At 54.9% G+C, this 14,623-nt stretch overlaps 1 protein-coding gene across 3 annotated transcripts in view; it reads left to right on the top strand.

Moving 5' to 3' along the window:
• The window catches only part of ZNF618 (zinc finger protein 618), a 271,355-nt gene that overhangs the window by 212,207 nt on the left and 44,525 nt on the right, over window positions 1–14,623 (top strand). For all 3 annotated transcript variants that reach the window (XM_032635484.1, XM_032635485.1, XM_032635486.1), the window contains 5 exons: window positions 5,682–5,759; window positions 6,403–6,441; window positions 11,290–11,379; window positions 12,263–12,298; window positions 12,390–12,467. In XM_032635484.1, the coding sequence (XP_032491375.1) occupies window positions 5,682–5,759; window positions 6,403–6,441; window positions 11,290–11,379; window positions 12,263–12,298; window positions 12,390–12,467 (321 nt within the window). The remainder of the gene's footprint in view (window positions 1–5,681; window positions 5,760–6,402; window positions 6,442–11,289; window positions 11,380–12,262; window positions 12,299–12,389; window positions 12,468–14,623) is intronic.

The following is a 14,623-nucleotide window of genomic DNA, read 5'->3' as shown; positions in this document are numbered from 1 at the left end:
GAGGACCAGCTGAGTGGGGCCTCCTTGCCCTCCACGTTCTCTGGCCCATTGGTTTTAGGAAGAAATGCATTGGGAATTGATTCTCTTAAAATTCCCTGTGCTCATACATCCCCAGGGGATTTGTACTCTACTTGGAAGACCGTGGTCCCAAGGACATTTGGTCTGAGTCCCAGCCCCAGAGAGCCTCAGGAAACCTACTTGTCCACGACTTACCTCTCCAGGCCCCCTGTCCCCCAGCAGGCCGTGCCTGGGCCAGCTCTGCTGCTTCTTAGGACCAAGGGGGCTGGGTGCTCCTGAGCATGTGATCTATGAACAGCGGCTCCCGAGACTCTTTGAGCTAAATATGGGACTGCCTGTTGTAAGAGCCATCTGTCCGTCCCCCCACCTTGTGTTTTTCTTTTCTCCTTCACCTGCTCTGGATTTCTGCCTTGTTGCATTTTGTGTATCCTGAAAGGTGGTGGAGCCGATCTGGAGCTCTCTGGGTGCCAGTGATAGAGTTCAGGCATGCCACCCACATTCCTCTTCTACCTCCGTCTTCCCACTTCTCCCTCCAGTGGCTTCGGGACCTCCACCCACCTGCTCTCACCTGGCCTCACTTGGTCCAGTGCTCTTGGGAAGGGAGCTTAAGCCAGGCTCTCTGCCAGGTGGTTACAGAAAATGCTAGACAGATGCTCTTCATCAGTGCCTGTGGATTCTTGTGTCACTAGTGACAACGGGATGGGGGAGAGGAAAAGGCTTGTGCGTGTGTGCTGACGTGACCTGCCAGCCATCCCAGGCAGTCTCTCCCAAGGCTCTTGATAGGGTGCTCTGGGGGTCCTGTGGTGGTACCAGACCTGGTAGGGGGTTCTGCTGCCCTGCAGTGTTAGGGGGAGCCCCATGACTGAAGGGGGTTCCTTGGCATCCGGAGGTAACCTGGCATGGTGGCAGTAGGATGGCTCTGGATCCCTGAAGGCCAGCTTTGAGCCCAGTTCCTCACTAGCCACTATCTGAGTGGCCCCAGCCCTGGACCACCTGGCCCCTAGAACTTTCAAGTTCATGGTTGAAGTGGCCATTGAGTTGTCCTCAACCACATGAGGCTTCTGGGAAGATGGAGGATGGAAATGAGACCTGGGTGTACTTGGTAACTGGTAGCTGTTAGCAGGCACCCTTTCTTCTTGGCATCCTTCCGGGGGCTGACTGTGTGGTGGTCACACACATGGGCCCTGGAGCAGGACAGATCAGGTGACCTCTGGCCCGATGTGTTCCCCCTCATCTGAAAAATGGGGATAATAATCACCTTCCTGTGCTGGATTTGTGAAGATGAACTGAGCCGATGCGTGAGAAGCCCCCGAGTCCAGAGCCCGCTCCCACTAGCTGGCTGTGTGAAGTGGGCAAGTTGCTGCTTCTGCACCGTGCAGTGGGGTGCGGTGGGGTCAGAGGCCAGCCTGTGCAGAGACGTTGGAGAGGCGCAAGTGAGATGAGTTGCAGCACCTGCACTTAGTGGGCTGGGAGAGATGGAGACGAAGGACAGGCGGGTAGTGGTGGGCGGAGTGAAGAAGCCGGCGGGGCAGGGAGTCAGGCAGCGGGGAGGGGGACCTTCTGAGCGGAGAGTCTCCATCCGTGAGGTCCCTCCAGCGCCCACTGCACCAGCCTGGGGTACACGGTGGCCGTGGGCCAGGGGTACACAAGGCCACAGCACACATGGGGTACGTCCTCCCTGGAGGGTCATTTTGCTGGAAGGATTACGGGGAGAAATGTTAGGTTATAACCACGGGATGGGTAACTTTATGTTACATCCATGTTATGAATCAGGACAGAGGAAACATAAAACTGCAGGGGAATCTGGGCCTGTGGCTGCTGTTCTGCCATACCCCAGCCTCCCTTGGGGAAGTGTGGCTGCCCCTTAGCCAGCACAAGCTCTTCAGTGAAAAAGGAGACAGCGTGGTCTTGTCCAACTCTCTCGTGTGTGGATGGGGAGATTGAGGCACTGAGAGGTCAGGAGACTGGCCAGCCCTAGACTCAGAGCCCTCCTTACTGGGCCCCATCTTTAAGGGCTCTTTCTGATTTCTTACTAGTTCAGATGGAAGAGCGCCGGAAGGCAGCCCTCACGGTGAATCTGTGCGAACTGTATTCGGGGCCCAAGCGTTGAGATACGCATCTGGTACATGATGGCTGAAGGGCAGGAGGACTGATCGGGGGGCCAGCATGAGGGCGGGGGCGTGGCTGAGTGCAGCCGTCAGCTGCAGACCCCGGAGTATACAGGGCCTGCTAGCCTCTGCAGGGACATAGGGAGCCACCTGTTGCACCCATCACTGCCACCGGTCAGCAAATCTGAGCCTGCCCGGGACCCTGGAAGACGTGCTGCCGGAGGGCTGGTAGAGCGTGTAGGAATCTGGAAGCCAGGAATGTCGGGACCTTTTCAGCAGCACTTGCTGTGGGCTGCAGCTCTGAAACAAGCCAAGGGGAGAAAGGAGTTCCGTGGCCAAATTTGTTGGGAGACCTGGGGTTAACAGTCCGCTGGGTTCCGTTACTGCAGGACCTCTCCCAGCGGGCGCAGCTCCCGTGCATGGTGCCTCCCCAGATGGGCCGCGCCTCCCCCTTGCTTGATCACAGGCTCCTCTCCCTGGGGTGCATTCAGGAAGCTGGGTCCCAGCGCACTTTGGGGAAAGCTGACAGTAACAGCAACTCTCCTTTCCCGAGTGCTTACCTTGTACTAGGAACTGTGCTTAGTGCCCACAGTATTACTGCTTGCCCCCCCCCCCCCCCGCCAATGAGGTGGGTAGCATTTTACTGTGTCCATTTTACAGAGAGGAAGCCTGAGGTGTGGGCGTTTCCATGACTTGTCCAGGGCCCCAGGCTGGTATGTGGTGAGCCGGGATTTGAATCCAGGCTTGCTGACACCGCTGCACTGTGGGGCTGCCACTCTGTTGCACTCTCCCCACGCACCAGCCTCCCTGCCCATCCAGCCCCTTCTGCAGACAGAGCACCTGCAGCCTGGGGTCTTAGGGTGAGTGGGGGAGAGGCAGGGCCTTGAACTCAGGTGTCCCTCCTGCCAACACACACTGCTGTGTCCTGAGACTCTGTGCCAAGCAAGGGGTCTGCTCTGCTCTGGGGCCAGGAGAGGGCCCGAAGCTGGCGAACTGTGCCCCTGTGATTCTCTGAATGGGTTGAGGCCTGTGAGCAAGGCTGCATGTACCCTTGGCTGTCTGTGGATTGAGGGAGAAGCCAGTGGGACGCCTGCTTGTAAACAGTGTCAACTGGGTGGGTGAGTCGGGGGCATCGCAGCCTGCAGGCCCTGCCCATCAGCCTACACTTACTGTATGGTTTGAGGAAAGACCTTGGGTACTGAGGGCAGTTGGAGAAACTGAGGCCCAGGTCTAGTGGCAGAGACGGGTAGAGCTGGGGCTTGGAGACCTCATCAGAAGTGCATCAAGTCTAAACAAGTCTTCCCCATCACAGGCTGTGGCCTCGGTCCTTTGGGGAGAGACTCCCCCTTCCCTGGGCTGCCTGCCCCTCCACCTCCCCCCATCTTTCCCTTCTCCTGCTCAAGGCCCCTGACTGCGGCCCCTTGCTATAGTCGTGTCAGGGTCCCGCACTGTGCCCACCAGGTCCTGCACTTGGCCGTCGTAGCACAGCCACTCTGCACGTCCTCTCGCCTGGTGGGCTGTCTGCTTCCCATCAGACGGAGGGCAGCGATCGCATCTTGCTTATGGTTGGGGCCTCGGTGCCGGGCATGTGAAGACGCTCAATAAATTCCCGATCGGTTGAAGGAGAATTAGCAGAAACCGTTGAAAGTGTGGGTTGGAGGCATAGGGAGGGAGTCCAGGTCTTTATTACTCAGTGACAGATGAGTAGAACAGCAGGACGCCGTGAATTTACTGAGCCCCCCGCTGTGTGCTAGTCACGGGACTGAAGACAGGGAAATATACACTCTGATCTTTGCCCTCCGGGGTTTATATTTTTCCCAGTAAGACAAGGGTAACACATATAAAACCACTGAATAATAGGCTGCTAAATTCCACGCTGGTTTGGAGGACAGCGTTCCCTTGAGTGACCCACAGTAGCAAAGTGGCGCTGCCCCCTGGGGGCCGCTGACTCACAGGTTGTAGCTCATTCATTCTGATCTTGGTCATGAGATGCAGGTATCATAGTCCTGTTTTACAGGTGAGGAAGCTGAGGCTCGGACCGGAAAAGGAATGTTCCTGCAATCAAACAGCTAGGGGCTGGCAGAGCTGAGCTCACGGTCAGGCTCCGAGCCCAGTGCTCTTCTGACTTAACCTGATACTTGGAATTCACACCCAGTAGCCGGGCCTCTGGCCCGAGGTCGGAGACCGCAGGCAGTGGGAGTTGATGATGGTCCCACTCACGGACTGTCCGCGCTCGTGGTAGGAGTACTACTCATGCTTCATTCAGTCTTCACATAGATGCTCTTAAGTTATCCACAGTTTTCCAATAAGGAGACTGAGGCCCGGCCAGTAAATGGTTTAGCTGAGACTCCATCCCAGGGCTGTCTGACTTCAAACCAGTGGTTCCCACACCTGGTTGCTGGGCATCAGAATCCTCTGTGGATGCTTTGGGAAAAGGCAGCTTCCTAGGCCCCTGGCCCTAGCCATTCTGGTACTGTTAGCCTGGGGTGGGGTCAAGGACTCTGTGTGTGTGCAAGCTCCCAGGTCGTTCTGTTAGGGATGGGGCCTGGGCCCAGGTGGTGGCAGGCCTGTGTGAGGGATGGGCAGGGCCTCTAACTCCTGGGACCCCTGCCAGGCTGGGTCTGATGGGCTCTGCTTGCCTTCCTGCCGTGGGCCTTTGCCCTGTGATCGGCATGGGTGGGCCCTGCCTTTGACTTATCTGAAATGCCTGCTGGGAACTCAGCCATTTCAGTCTACCTGCCTCTGGGAGAAGGGCCTGGCAGAGGGCTGGAGTCAGACATTCATACCATGTTGATCTCTGCACGTCTGAGGGATCAAGACGGCACCTCAACAGACGAGAGAGGCCCTCTCCTTGTCAGACACGTCTGTAGTAGAGCTGGGCACTTCCCGATGGGGCGTAGGGCGAACTCTGTGAGGTTGGTACTTTTAGCCCCATTTTGTAGAGCTGGGCACTTCCCGATGGGGCGTAGGGCGAACTCTGTGAGGTTGGTACTTTTAGCCCCATTGTGCAGATAAGCGGACTGAGGCTTAGTGTGTTTAAGGAAATTACCAAGGTCATGCTGCTGGTAAGTGGCAGAACCCAGATATATGGTTTAAAGCCTGTCCTCTTAACCTCTGTCCTTCCTGGCGGGGAGAGCGGTAGCTAGAAGTTATTCTATTGCATCTGAGTGATGATTTCCTTACATGGATGCAATTTATTCCTTATCCTGAAATTCTTTTACATTCATCTCCTTTTTCCTTTCAAGGAATAACTGTGAGTTACCTAAGAAGTTACCCTCTCTGTCTTAGATTTGGAAGCTGAGGCCCAGAGGCGGGAAGTGACTCTCCCAAAGTCACTCAGAAAATAGAGACAAAAACCTGAAATAGACCCCAGCCTCCTGGCCTCCAGCTCAGTGCTGTCTTTGCCGGTCCTTGCTGCCTCTTTGCTCGTGGGAGACACGATAGCCCATTGGCACAGAGTTAGCATTACCTGGAGGCATCACCAGGGGTCCTGGGGCCTCATGGTTGTGCATGTTGGATGCTGGCTGACCAGTCCTTTCCTTTCCTGTTTTCTAGGGTCCTACGAGTGTGGAATCTGTGGCAAGAAGTACAAATATTACAACTGTTTCCAGACCCACGTACGGGCACACCGAGGTGAGTGACATGTCCCTGGGGCAGAGCTGAGGGGCCGCACCTCCCCATCCTCTGCCTGTTTTTCCACCTGGGCCCCTCCAGGGTGACCCCAGAGGCCCTCAGAGCTCTTTCTGCAGTAGGAGTGGGACCCGAAGAGGAGAGGAGAGGCCTCCTTAACTTGGGAGAGCACCCAGGGATGGGGGTGGGGTGGGGTGCAACAGGATATGCCACCAGTGCCCCCTGTCTGCCCCCCACAGGCCCGCTTCCTCCCAAGGTGCTTCAGTGCTGTTCACTGTCAGTGGTCCTTGCAGGGAAGGTGCTCGTGTGTCATCTCATGTGCTGCTCATGGCAGCCCAGGGAGTGGGGCGGGGCGCTGGCTCCATTCTGAAGGTGAGGATGCTAAAGCGATGGGGGACAGGAGGGATGGCGCCTGCCCCTCCCTGAGCTGACCCTGGCAGAGCAGGGAGGAAGGGCACCGGCTCAGGGCCCGACAGACAGCAGAGAACGGCGAAGGCTTTGTGCCTGCATCCTGAGTGGGAAGAGAGCATCCCTGGGCACGCGGTAGCGGCTTCTCCTGGCCTCCGCCTGCCGGCTTCTCTCTCTTTTGGTGCTGGCCCTTCCATTGGTCCACTCTGCTCACCACCTCCTTCTCTCTCTCTCACAGACACAGAAGCCACCTCAGGGGAGGGAGCCTCCCAAGGCAGTGAGTATTTTTCCCTCCTCTTGGACTGTGCGGGCTGAGAGGGCCAGGGGTGGGAGGAGGAGGAGAGCCAGGGCCGAGACCCCAGGCGGCTTCTGGGAGGCCTGTTGCTGTGACGCAGGCTTTGGCTTTGGACACAGCACCTCAGAGCAGCCTTTCCCAAAGTGTGGCTCCGTGGCATAGGCATGCTGGGGGAAGTTAACAGGCTTTCTGTCAGTAAAGGGTTCTCTGGCCAGATAACCCGGGGAAGCCTTGAGTTCTGCTAAGTTGAACATGTTTCTTTGCTGTAGACTTTTCAGGGCCCTTCACTGGCAAAATATGCATGTGTATCCCCAAGAGGGGTCCAGGGTATACACCATTTCCTGTGTTCTTTTGACTCCCACTCATGGGTCGGGGGCTCCGTAGCTGATGTTGGGGAAATGCTACTTCAGAGAGTCATCCACCCATGGGCACGAACCCTGGGGTGCGGTATCCCGCCACTTGGCATATACAGGGCCCCGGCATCTGGGGATACTGTTCTGCTTGGCTACTTGCGGCCCCTGCTTGCCTTGCCTCCAGATCTAAACCCACAGGGCTGGTAGGCAGCCAGCACAACAAACCTGACTGAGCCCCGGAACCCAGCAGTTTCCCTCCCAGGTGCGTGTGTGCGCACATCCACCCAAAGATGTGAATTAGGGTGTTCTTAGCACTATTCGTAACGGCTTCAAACTGGAAGCCACCCAAGTGCCTAGCGCTAGTTGAATAGATAAGCGAGTCATGGTGGTCCACAAAGGACTACAGTACAGCAGTGAGAGGGAAAGGCTGACAGCTACACACAGCAACGTGGGTTACCACAAAACAGAACGTTAGCAAAAGGAGCCCGGCACAAAGAGTGCTTTCCCCTAAGGTCTGTGTATAGAAAGTACTAGAACAGGGGAAACTAATTCACGCTGCAAGAAGTCAGAGTCGTGGTTACCCTCGGGAAGGGGTTTCTAGGTTCTGTGATTGAGTTGGGCACTGGTACAGGTGTTTTCGGTTTTTTCAGAAATGTAACGAGCTGAACGTTTAGGATTTGTACATTTTTCTCCATCAGTGGTCAGCATATTTTTTGATAGGGGACCAGATAGAAAATATTTTAGACTCTGCAGCCTAGGTTATGTCATCGCAGCTGTGCAGCTCTGCCGTGGAGCACAAACACAGGCAGAGACGGTATGGAAATGGATTCCTTATCAAAACAGACAGTGGGCAGGCAATAGTTCAGCCACCCCTGTTCTGCATGTTTGGTATACCACCATGAAAAGTGCTTAAAAATAATAAATAAACACGAGCAACCCCCGCCACCCCCCTTAAAAATCCGAAACCGTAGTAGTTTGAGGAGGCAGGGCCTTAGTTGCAATTGGGTTCCTAACAGCATTCCTCTAAGGCACTTTCGCATCCACCTCTCTCTCTGGATTCTTACACCACATGAAAGGCCTGCAGGGCTGAGGCTACCCCTCCGTTTTCTGGAGAATCTGAGCCTCAGGTTGGCCAGGCACCTGCCCCAGAGTCCTCGGCAGGAGGAATTCAGGGTTCCTATGCCTCCTCCCCAAGGCCCCACGCGGCCCCTGCCTGGCCGGGCTCCTTCTCCCTCAATAGCTCCTTCTCTTCCGGCTCCCATCGCCCGCCTGTGGTCAGCCGCACAGTTAAGGAACTTCCCTATTTATACTTTCCTTCTTTGGCTATTCTGAGCCCCTGGCCTCTCCAGCAGCCCCTCAATGATCCGTTATGCTCTGTCTGGCTTCCGCTGTTCCCGGAGTGTCACTAGTTGTGGAGGACTTCGTGACTGGGGGTATTTTTAGTCCTTCCTCTCTGCGGACTTCACTCCCCATGGCCAGTGTGCTCTGCTGGACTCCTGTGTTCCGTCCTGCCCGCCCCCCCCCCCCCCCCCCCCCCGCCCTGCCCTGGGCCAGCAGTGCCTGCTCAGACAGCCCTGGCCTTCCTCACACCCCAGCCTTGCAACAGGACCTGGCTGTGGAGTCCTGTGGAGAATGTCAAGTCCAGCCTTGACCTCTTTGCAGAAGAGGATACTGAGTCCAGAGAGAAGTCATGCAGCTTCTTAGGGGTGGAGGTAGGCATAGAAACCACGTCCTCACACCTTCTAGTCCAGGAATCTTTCGTTTATTTGTTAGAAAAATAGTACAGTCATACAAGAGGCATATACCCGGTTACCCATCTGTCAACTACGAACATAAAGATAAACTCCGCATCGAGCTCTCTTGCCTTTGTTTAACAATAATATTAGGTAACATTTACAAGTATTTATCGTATGTTAGGTGTTGTGCTCATTTATCTTTATCACAATTCTGGGAGATGAAGGAACATATCAGTCCTGTTTTACAGTTGAGAAAATCGAGGAGCAGAGAGTTTAGGGCACGTACCCAACATTAATGGCACCTGTAAGTGGTAGAGTTGAGTTTGAACTTGGGCAGCCTGACTCCAGAGCCTGCCTCCCCAGAGATTCCTGGAGTCCCTGAACTCTCTTGGGTTCTGAAGATGTGGTTTCACTGACCAAAAAATCATTTTGCATTTCTTCCTTTGGGGATAACTGTCTTGTCCTAATTCGCTCCTGCCTTAGGAGGGCCCGGGCATGTGGTCCTGTCCACATCGAGGAGACAATAGATCAGGGTGTGGCGTGGGATTCGACAGAGCAGGGTGGGGCACTTCTCAGTGGCAGAAAGCTGGGGGCTCACTTTTATTGGAGGTGGCGGATGTACGTGGCCCAGCTGGTAGGAGCAGGCAGCGTGAGCAGAGATGAGACACATGGGTGGGCAACTGCGGGGCGACCAGCGCTGACCAGTATGGAGAGGACTCACGGGGCAGGACCCCATCTGGAACCAGCAGACCCCAGTTGGGCTTGACTTCTCCACCTCTGTTCCCCGGGTATTCAGCTCTGAAAAGGATTACGGTCCAGATGGGACATGATGGGGTAGGTTGTTGCCTGTGTTGGATTGCTGGCCATGGGGAAGGATCGAAGCCTGTGCCAGGCTTGGAATCCTGGAACTGCCAGCCTGGGAGAGACCCTGGGAATCAGCTCATCTACCACCACGCCCCCTCCCCAAACTAGGGGAGAAATGGGGATGCTGAATCCCGAGGTGGGGTTGTCACTTGCTGACAGTCTGGGTGAGACAGGTGGGGACCAAGAGTCTCCTCCCCACGTCCCACCACCTCTACCCCGCCACTCTGTCGTGGGTCGGGGCAGGGGCATGGAGATGGGAGGGCCTGGTAGGATGGTGGATGCCTGAACCCTGCCTGGTCCCCACACCCTCAGAATGTCTGTGTGTACCTCGCCTGGAGACCAGGTCGTCTCTGTGGGCCTGCATCTTCCAGGCACATCCAGGGACGGCAGGTGCCTTGGAAAAGGTGGAGGCAGAGGCGGGGAGCTGGCTAATGCCACCCGTGTCCCTGAGTTCAGCTAAACGGGGGCCAGAAACCCTCCCACAGAATCGCCTGGCACTGCAACCTTGGGATGGGGCAGTCACATCGGATCCTGTGTTTGGGTGCTGAGGAGCAAAAGACAGGCCAGGAGGCTGGTACCCCAGCCCAGGAGTGGAGAGTGATTCATCCGGACAGAGAAGGACCATGTGCCCTGACTCAGCTGTGGCTTAGAGTTAAGTGAGTAGCTGGATCCTGGCTGTTCCCTGCCCCGCTCTACAGCCTTGAGCAAGCCACCCAACCTCCCTGTGCTGGGCATCCTCGGGAAGCTGGGGTGGACGAGCCATCCCTAGATCAGCCCAAGGAGCACACACACAAGGTCTTTGCTAGTCCAGACGTTGGAGGGGCTGCCGATGTGGCAAAGGCACTGTCCTGTACGAGTCCAGCCTCAGACTTTGGAGAGGCCTAGGGGGTCATCCAAACACAGGCCCTGTCATTGTTTATTGCTGTGTCACACACTTCCCCATGGCTTCACCTGGTCCTCTGGCTCTCTCACAAGGCTGCAGTCAAGGCCGGGGCTGTGGTCTTATCTCACAGCTCAGCCGGGGAAGGGACCGCCTCTGTATGTACTCCCATGCTTGTCAGCAGGATCCATCCTTCCCAAGCTGTTGGGCTGAGGGCCTCAGTTCCCCACTGGCTGTTCACCAGAGGCTGCCAAGTGGGTCTCTATGTGAGGCAGCCTGCAGCAGGCAGCTAGCAAGAGCGAGACGGTGTGAGCAAGGCCAAAGTCGTAGTCTTCCTGTGACATCACTTAACTCTAAGCCGTGGCTGAGTCAGGGCACATGGTCCTTCTGTGTCCGGATGAATCATTCTCCATTCCTGGGCTGGGGTACCAGCCTCCTGGCCCTCTTTTGCTCCTCACCTTACTGCATTGTCTCTGTTAGAAGCGAGTCAGCGGGTCCAGCCGAGACATTGCACAGGACGGGAACGCCAGTAACCAGGGTCATTCAGAACCATCCATGATGGGCCTCACCCAGGCCCCCCTTGCTGTAGGGCTTGCAGCAGGTCCCTTCTGCCCCTCAGTAGACTCAAGTGTTAAATGGGTTATTACCTCCTCCCTCGATTGCAAGGCCGAATGGAGGGAATGCTGGGGAAGCTCCTGGCCTGGCCCCTAACAGTACAGCCAACACCCAGGAAGCTGTAGCTGCAGTGACTGTTAGTCTCACATAACGAAGGAAGTCATGAACCGGGCCCTTAGGGGCTCAGCTCACATGGGATAGGATTGGAAGTGCCTTTGAAAATCACTTCAAGGCTCCCTGGTCTCCTTGTGTACAAGACTTCTAACACCCCAGGAGCTATTCTCCATGGAGTCACCAGTTGGGCCCAGTCTGGCCCACACCACCTCCCCCAGCCCCAAGTGACTGAAGCCCTGGTAACCACGTGTCTTTCCATCCCCCGCAGACAACTTCAGGTACACGTGTGACATCTGCGGGAAGAAGTACAAATACTACAGCTGTTTCCAGGAACACCGAGACCTGCACGCAGTGGATGGTGAGTCAGGCCCCTCACTCCTCAGGAGCGGAGTCCCATAAAGAGACCCCCCTCCAGGGCTGCTTATGGGGCCCAGGGCCCACCCACAGCTTCTCCTCCCTTTTCCTACCCAGGGAAGGTCGGGCAGCAGGCAGACCACGAGTGGAGTGACGAACCTCCGAGGGTTCTGGGCTAGAGAAGGTCTCCATCATATTCCATGTGTATTTCTGATGAGAGTAACCCAAGTGAAGTTGCCGTTTTTGAGGGTCAAAATCAGTCGAATATCAGCAATTTTATACCGATTTATTTTATGATTTCATGTTGAGTATTCACACGCTCTGGTGAAATTAAACCAATTTTTTAAATCGATGATATTTTAGCATCTTAGATTATACAGTTAGAAATTAGAATGATAAATTTAGGTAATTTATTTTTGGAATCTTAAGAATCCTAGAAATAGGGTCTTTGACTGGAAAAGCCTCTGGAGGGTTCCCTCTCCAGCCCCACCCCAAGCCCGTGTCAGGCTGTGACAGCCGGGTCTCACCACCTGTCGCCTCTGGTCCATCCTTCCTCTCACCTCCTTTTTCTTTACCCATGCCCCCATCTCTTCCTTTTTTTCTCCTGCCCTGGTCCCTCGAGTGTCTGGCGGTGATCCAGAAACAGGCCAGCCCAAAAGCGTCTTCCTGCCCGGGGGTGGGCCCTTGAGGAATGGAGGGATGTGCCCTCCTGTGGCCCTTGGTTTCCTGGGCAGCCACAGTGGCTGAGGCAGCTGTCCTGGGCCCCAAAGGCAAGCTTGCTGGGGCAGAGGCTGGGAGCATTGGGCAGAGGCAGCTATGGGCAGGGACTAACAGGGTTCCTGTTTGCTTCTTTCCTTCTGCGGCTGCCGCCTCCCGCCCGGGCGCAGTGTTTAGTGTGGAAGGGGCCCCTGAGAATCGGGCAGGTAAGTCCTTGGTGGCTGCCCACCTCCCTGTCCCAACCTGGGCTCTGAGACCTGGTTACCAGGGCACTAAGGGCCGTGTGTTCTCCCACAGACCCCTTCGACCAAGGTGTCGTGGCCACTGACGAGGTGAAGGAGGAGCCCCCGGAACCATTCCAGAAAATCGGGCCAAGTATGCAGGCCTCTCTCTGGGGCCGGGGCTGGGTGGGGAGACAGGTGGGGGTGGCTGAGGGTGGCAGGGTGAGTCCCACCACTGGAAGGGGGCAGCGTTGCTAATCCTGCAGCAACAGCTCTGGCCAGCGAGGCACTGGCCTCCTTGTACCTCACTTTGCCCACCTGTCAAATGGGTCAGTCACTCTTAGGACTTGCTTTTGAGAAGCAGCAGGACAGCACAGGGTCCAGGTCAGGGCAGTGAAGGTAGCACAGGCTTGGTGCCCAGTGTTAGCCGTCCTGAGCCTTGGCTCCTCACCTGTGGAGTAAGGGTGACACTTCCCCGCAGGTTTGTTGGGGGATTAAATGAGATCATGGATATAAATCACCTATTAATTAGCACAGTGCCTGGTACATAGTAGGTGCTCGGAAAATACTGTCGTTACTGTTGTCAGAAGGGGTTTATCAGCAAATGAAGCTCTCTGGGGGAGCTACATGCAGACGCTCCGTCCTCATCCCAGTAAACCCCTGAGAGCAGGAGCCACGCACTTGACCTGCCTATTCACAACGCCCTGGTATTGAGTATAGTGGGAACACAGCAGTGAGCAAGACAGATGTGGCCCTGCCTCGGGTAGTTCACACAGGGAGGGGGCAGTAGGTCAGTAAGCAGGTAGTTACAACATAGAAGCCCAGGGAGCAGTGGGGCTGGGAGGCAACTGACCAGCCTTGGGAATCCATGAGGCTTCTGCGTGGGGATGAGGGTAGGGATGAGCCCCTGTATCCCACATGAAGGCAGCAGAGCTGCACTTGTTCCAGGAACTGAAAGGCAAATCGATTCTGAGTTCAGGTCTTAGAGAGCCTTGAAAACCAGAAGAAGGCAGTTAGATTTCATCCTGAGGGGAATGAGCCAGAGTTTACTCAGTGGAGGAGGGACTTGATCAGGTTTGTGCTTTAGGAAGACATTTTGGCTGCCGCAGGGGGTGTGGATTTGGGTCGGGATGGAGGTTGGTTCTCGCAAGTGAGACCGGTCCAGCCCTTCAGGAAGTTGCATGCTTGCTTCTTCCTCTCTATTTTTCCATGCCTCTCTTACTACCCAGCAAGAAGAGACCTTTATTGTCTCTACCTGTTGCAATAAGGATTAAGGCAGCTTGTGAAAATATACACACAAACATAGATTGAATGGATGAGGAAGTTTAGGGAAGGAGAGTCAAGGGAGCTGGAACAGTGAAGCCAGAGACAAGCCTCAGAGGGCGGGACTTGGTCCCGGCCCTTGGAAGGCATTGGATGGGCCCCTGAGTGTTCTTCCTCCTTCCTCGTAGGAGATGATTCTCTCCTTTTCTTTACCTCTTAAAGCACTCAGGAAACTGGAGATGTGATAATGTCTGTAAATATGATGTAAAAATAATGTCTGTATGACAGCACTTGTCATATGCAATGGTAAACATTCAATAAACAGTAACATTAAAATAATCTTGAAGTGGGGACTTGCCTGGCAGTGCAGTAGTTAAGACTTCACCTTCCAATGCAGGGGGTGTGGGTTCGATCCCTGGTCAGGAAACTAAAATCTCACATGCCTCAGACCCAAAAAACCAAAACATAAAACCGAAGCAATACTGTAACAAATTCAATAAAGACTTTAAAAATGGTCCACGTCAAAACAAAAAAAAATCTTTAAAACAAAAAAACAACAGCCTTGAAGTGAAGAAAACGATGAAATCCTTAACAGTAAAACTGCCGGAAGTTAGACTGTGGGAGAACCCAGATGTGAATCAGACACGTTCCATGATGGACGTTCATAGACCAATGCAGGACAGGGACACTGGGATCTGTGAAACTCCCCCCCTCCTGCTTCAGCGTTGCCTGCCAGCAGTCCCAGCATAGCACCACCCCTTCCATCTGTAGCATCATAATTATCAAAACAGAATACAGACAACATAGGCTGTAGAATCAGACAAGCCCAGGTTTGAATGCTGACATCACCAATTTACTAGCTACTTAACCCCACGGAGTGTCCTTTGATTCTTGTATAAATTGGGAATAAGAACATCTATCTGTTCTTCAGGGCTGTTGGAGGATGCCTGTGTCAAGTGTCTAGCCCAGCACCCGGCTCGTATTTAGGGCTTAACGAATGAGCGATGTTGCTGAGAGATAGTCAAGAGCGAGAGCTTTAGAGCCATC

This window comes from Phocoena sinus, chromosome 6 (assembly GCF_008692025.1).
Source record: "Phocoena sinus isolate mPhoSin1 chromosome 6, mPhoSin1.pri, whole genome shotgun sequence".
NCBI classification, from domain to species: domain Eukaryota; kingdom Metazoa; phylum Chordata; class Mammalia; order Artiodactyla; family Phocoenidae; genus Phocoena; species Phocoena sinus.
This window is presented reverse-complemented; position numbering and strand designations above follow the sequence as displayed.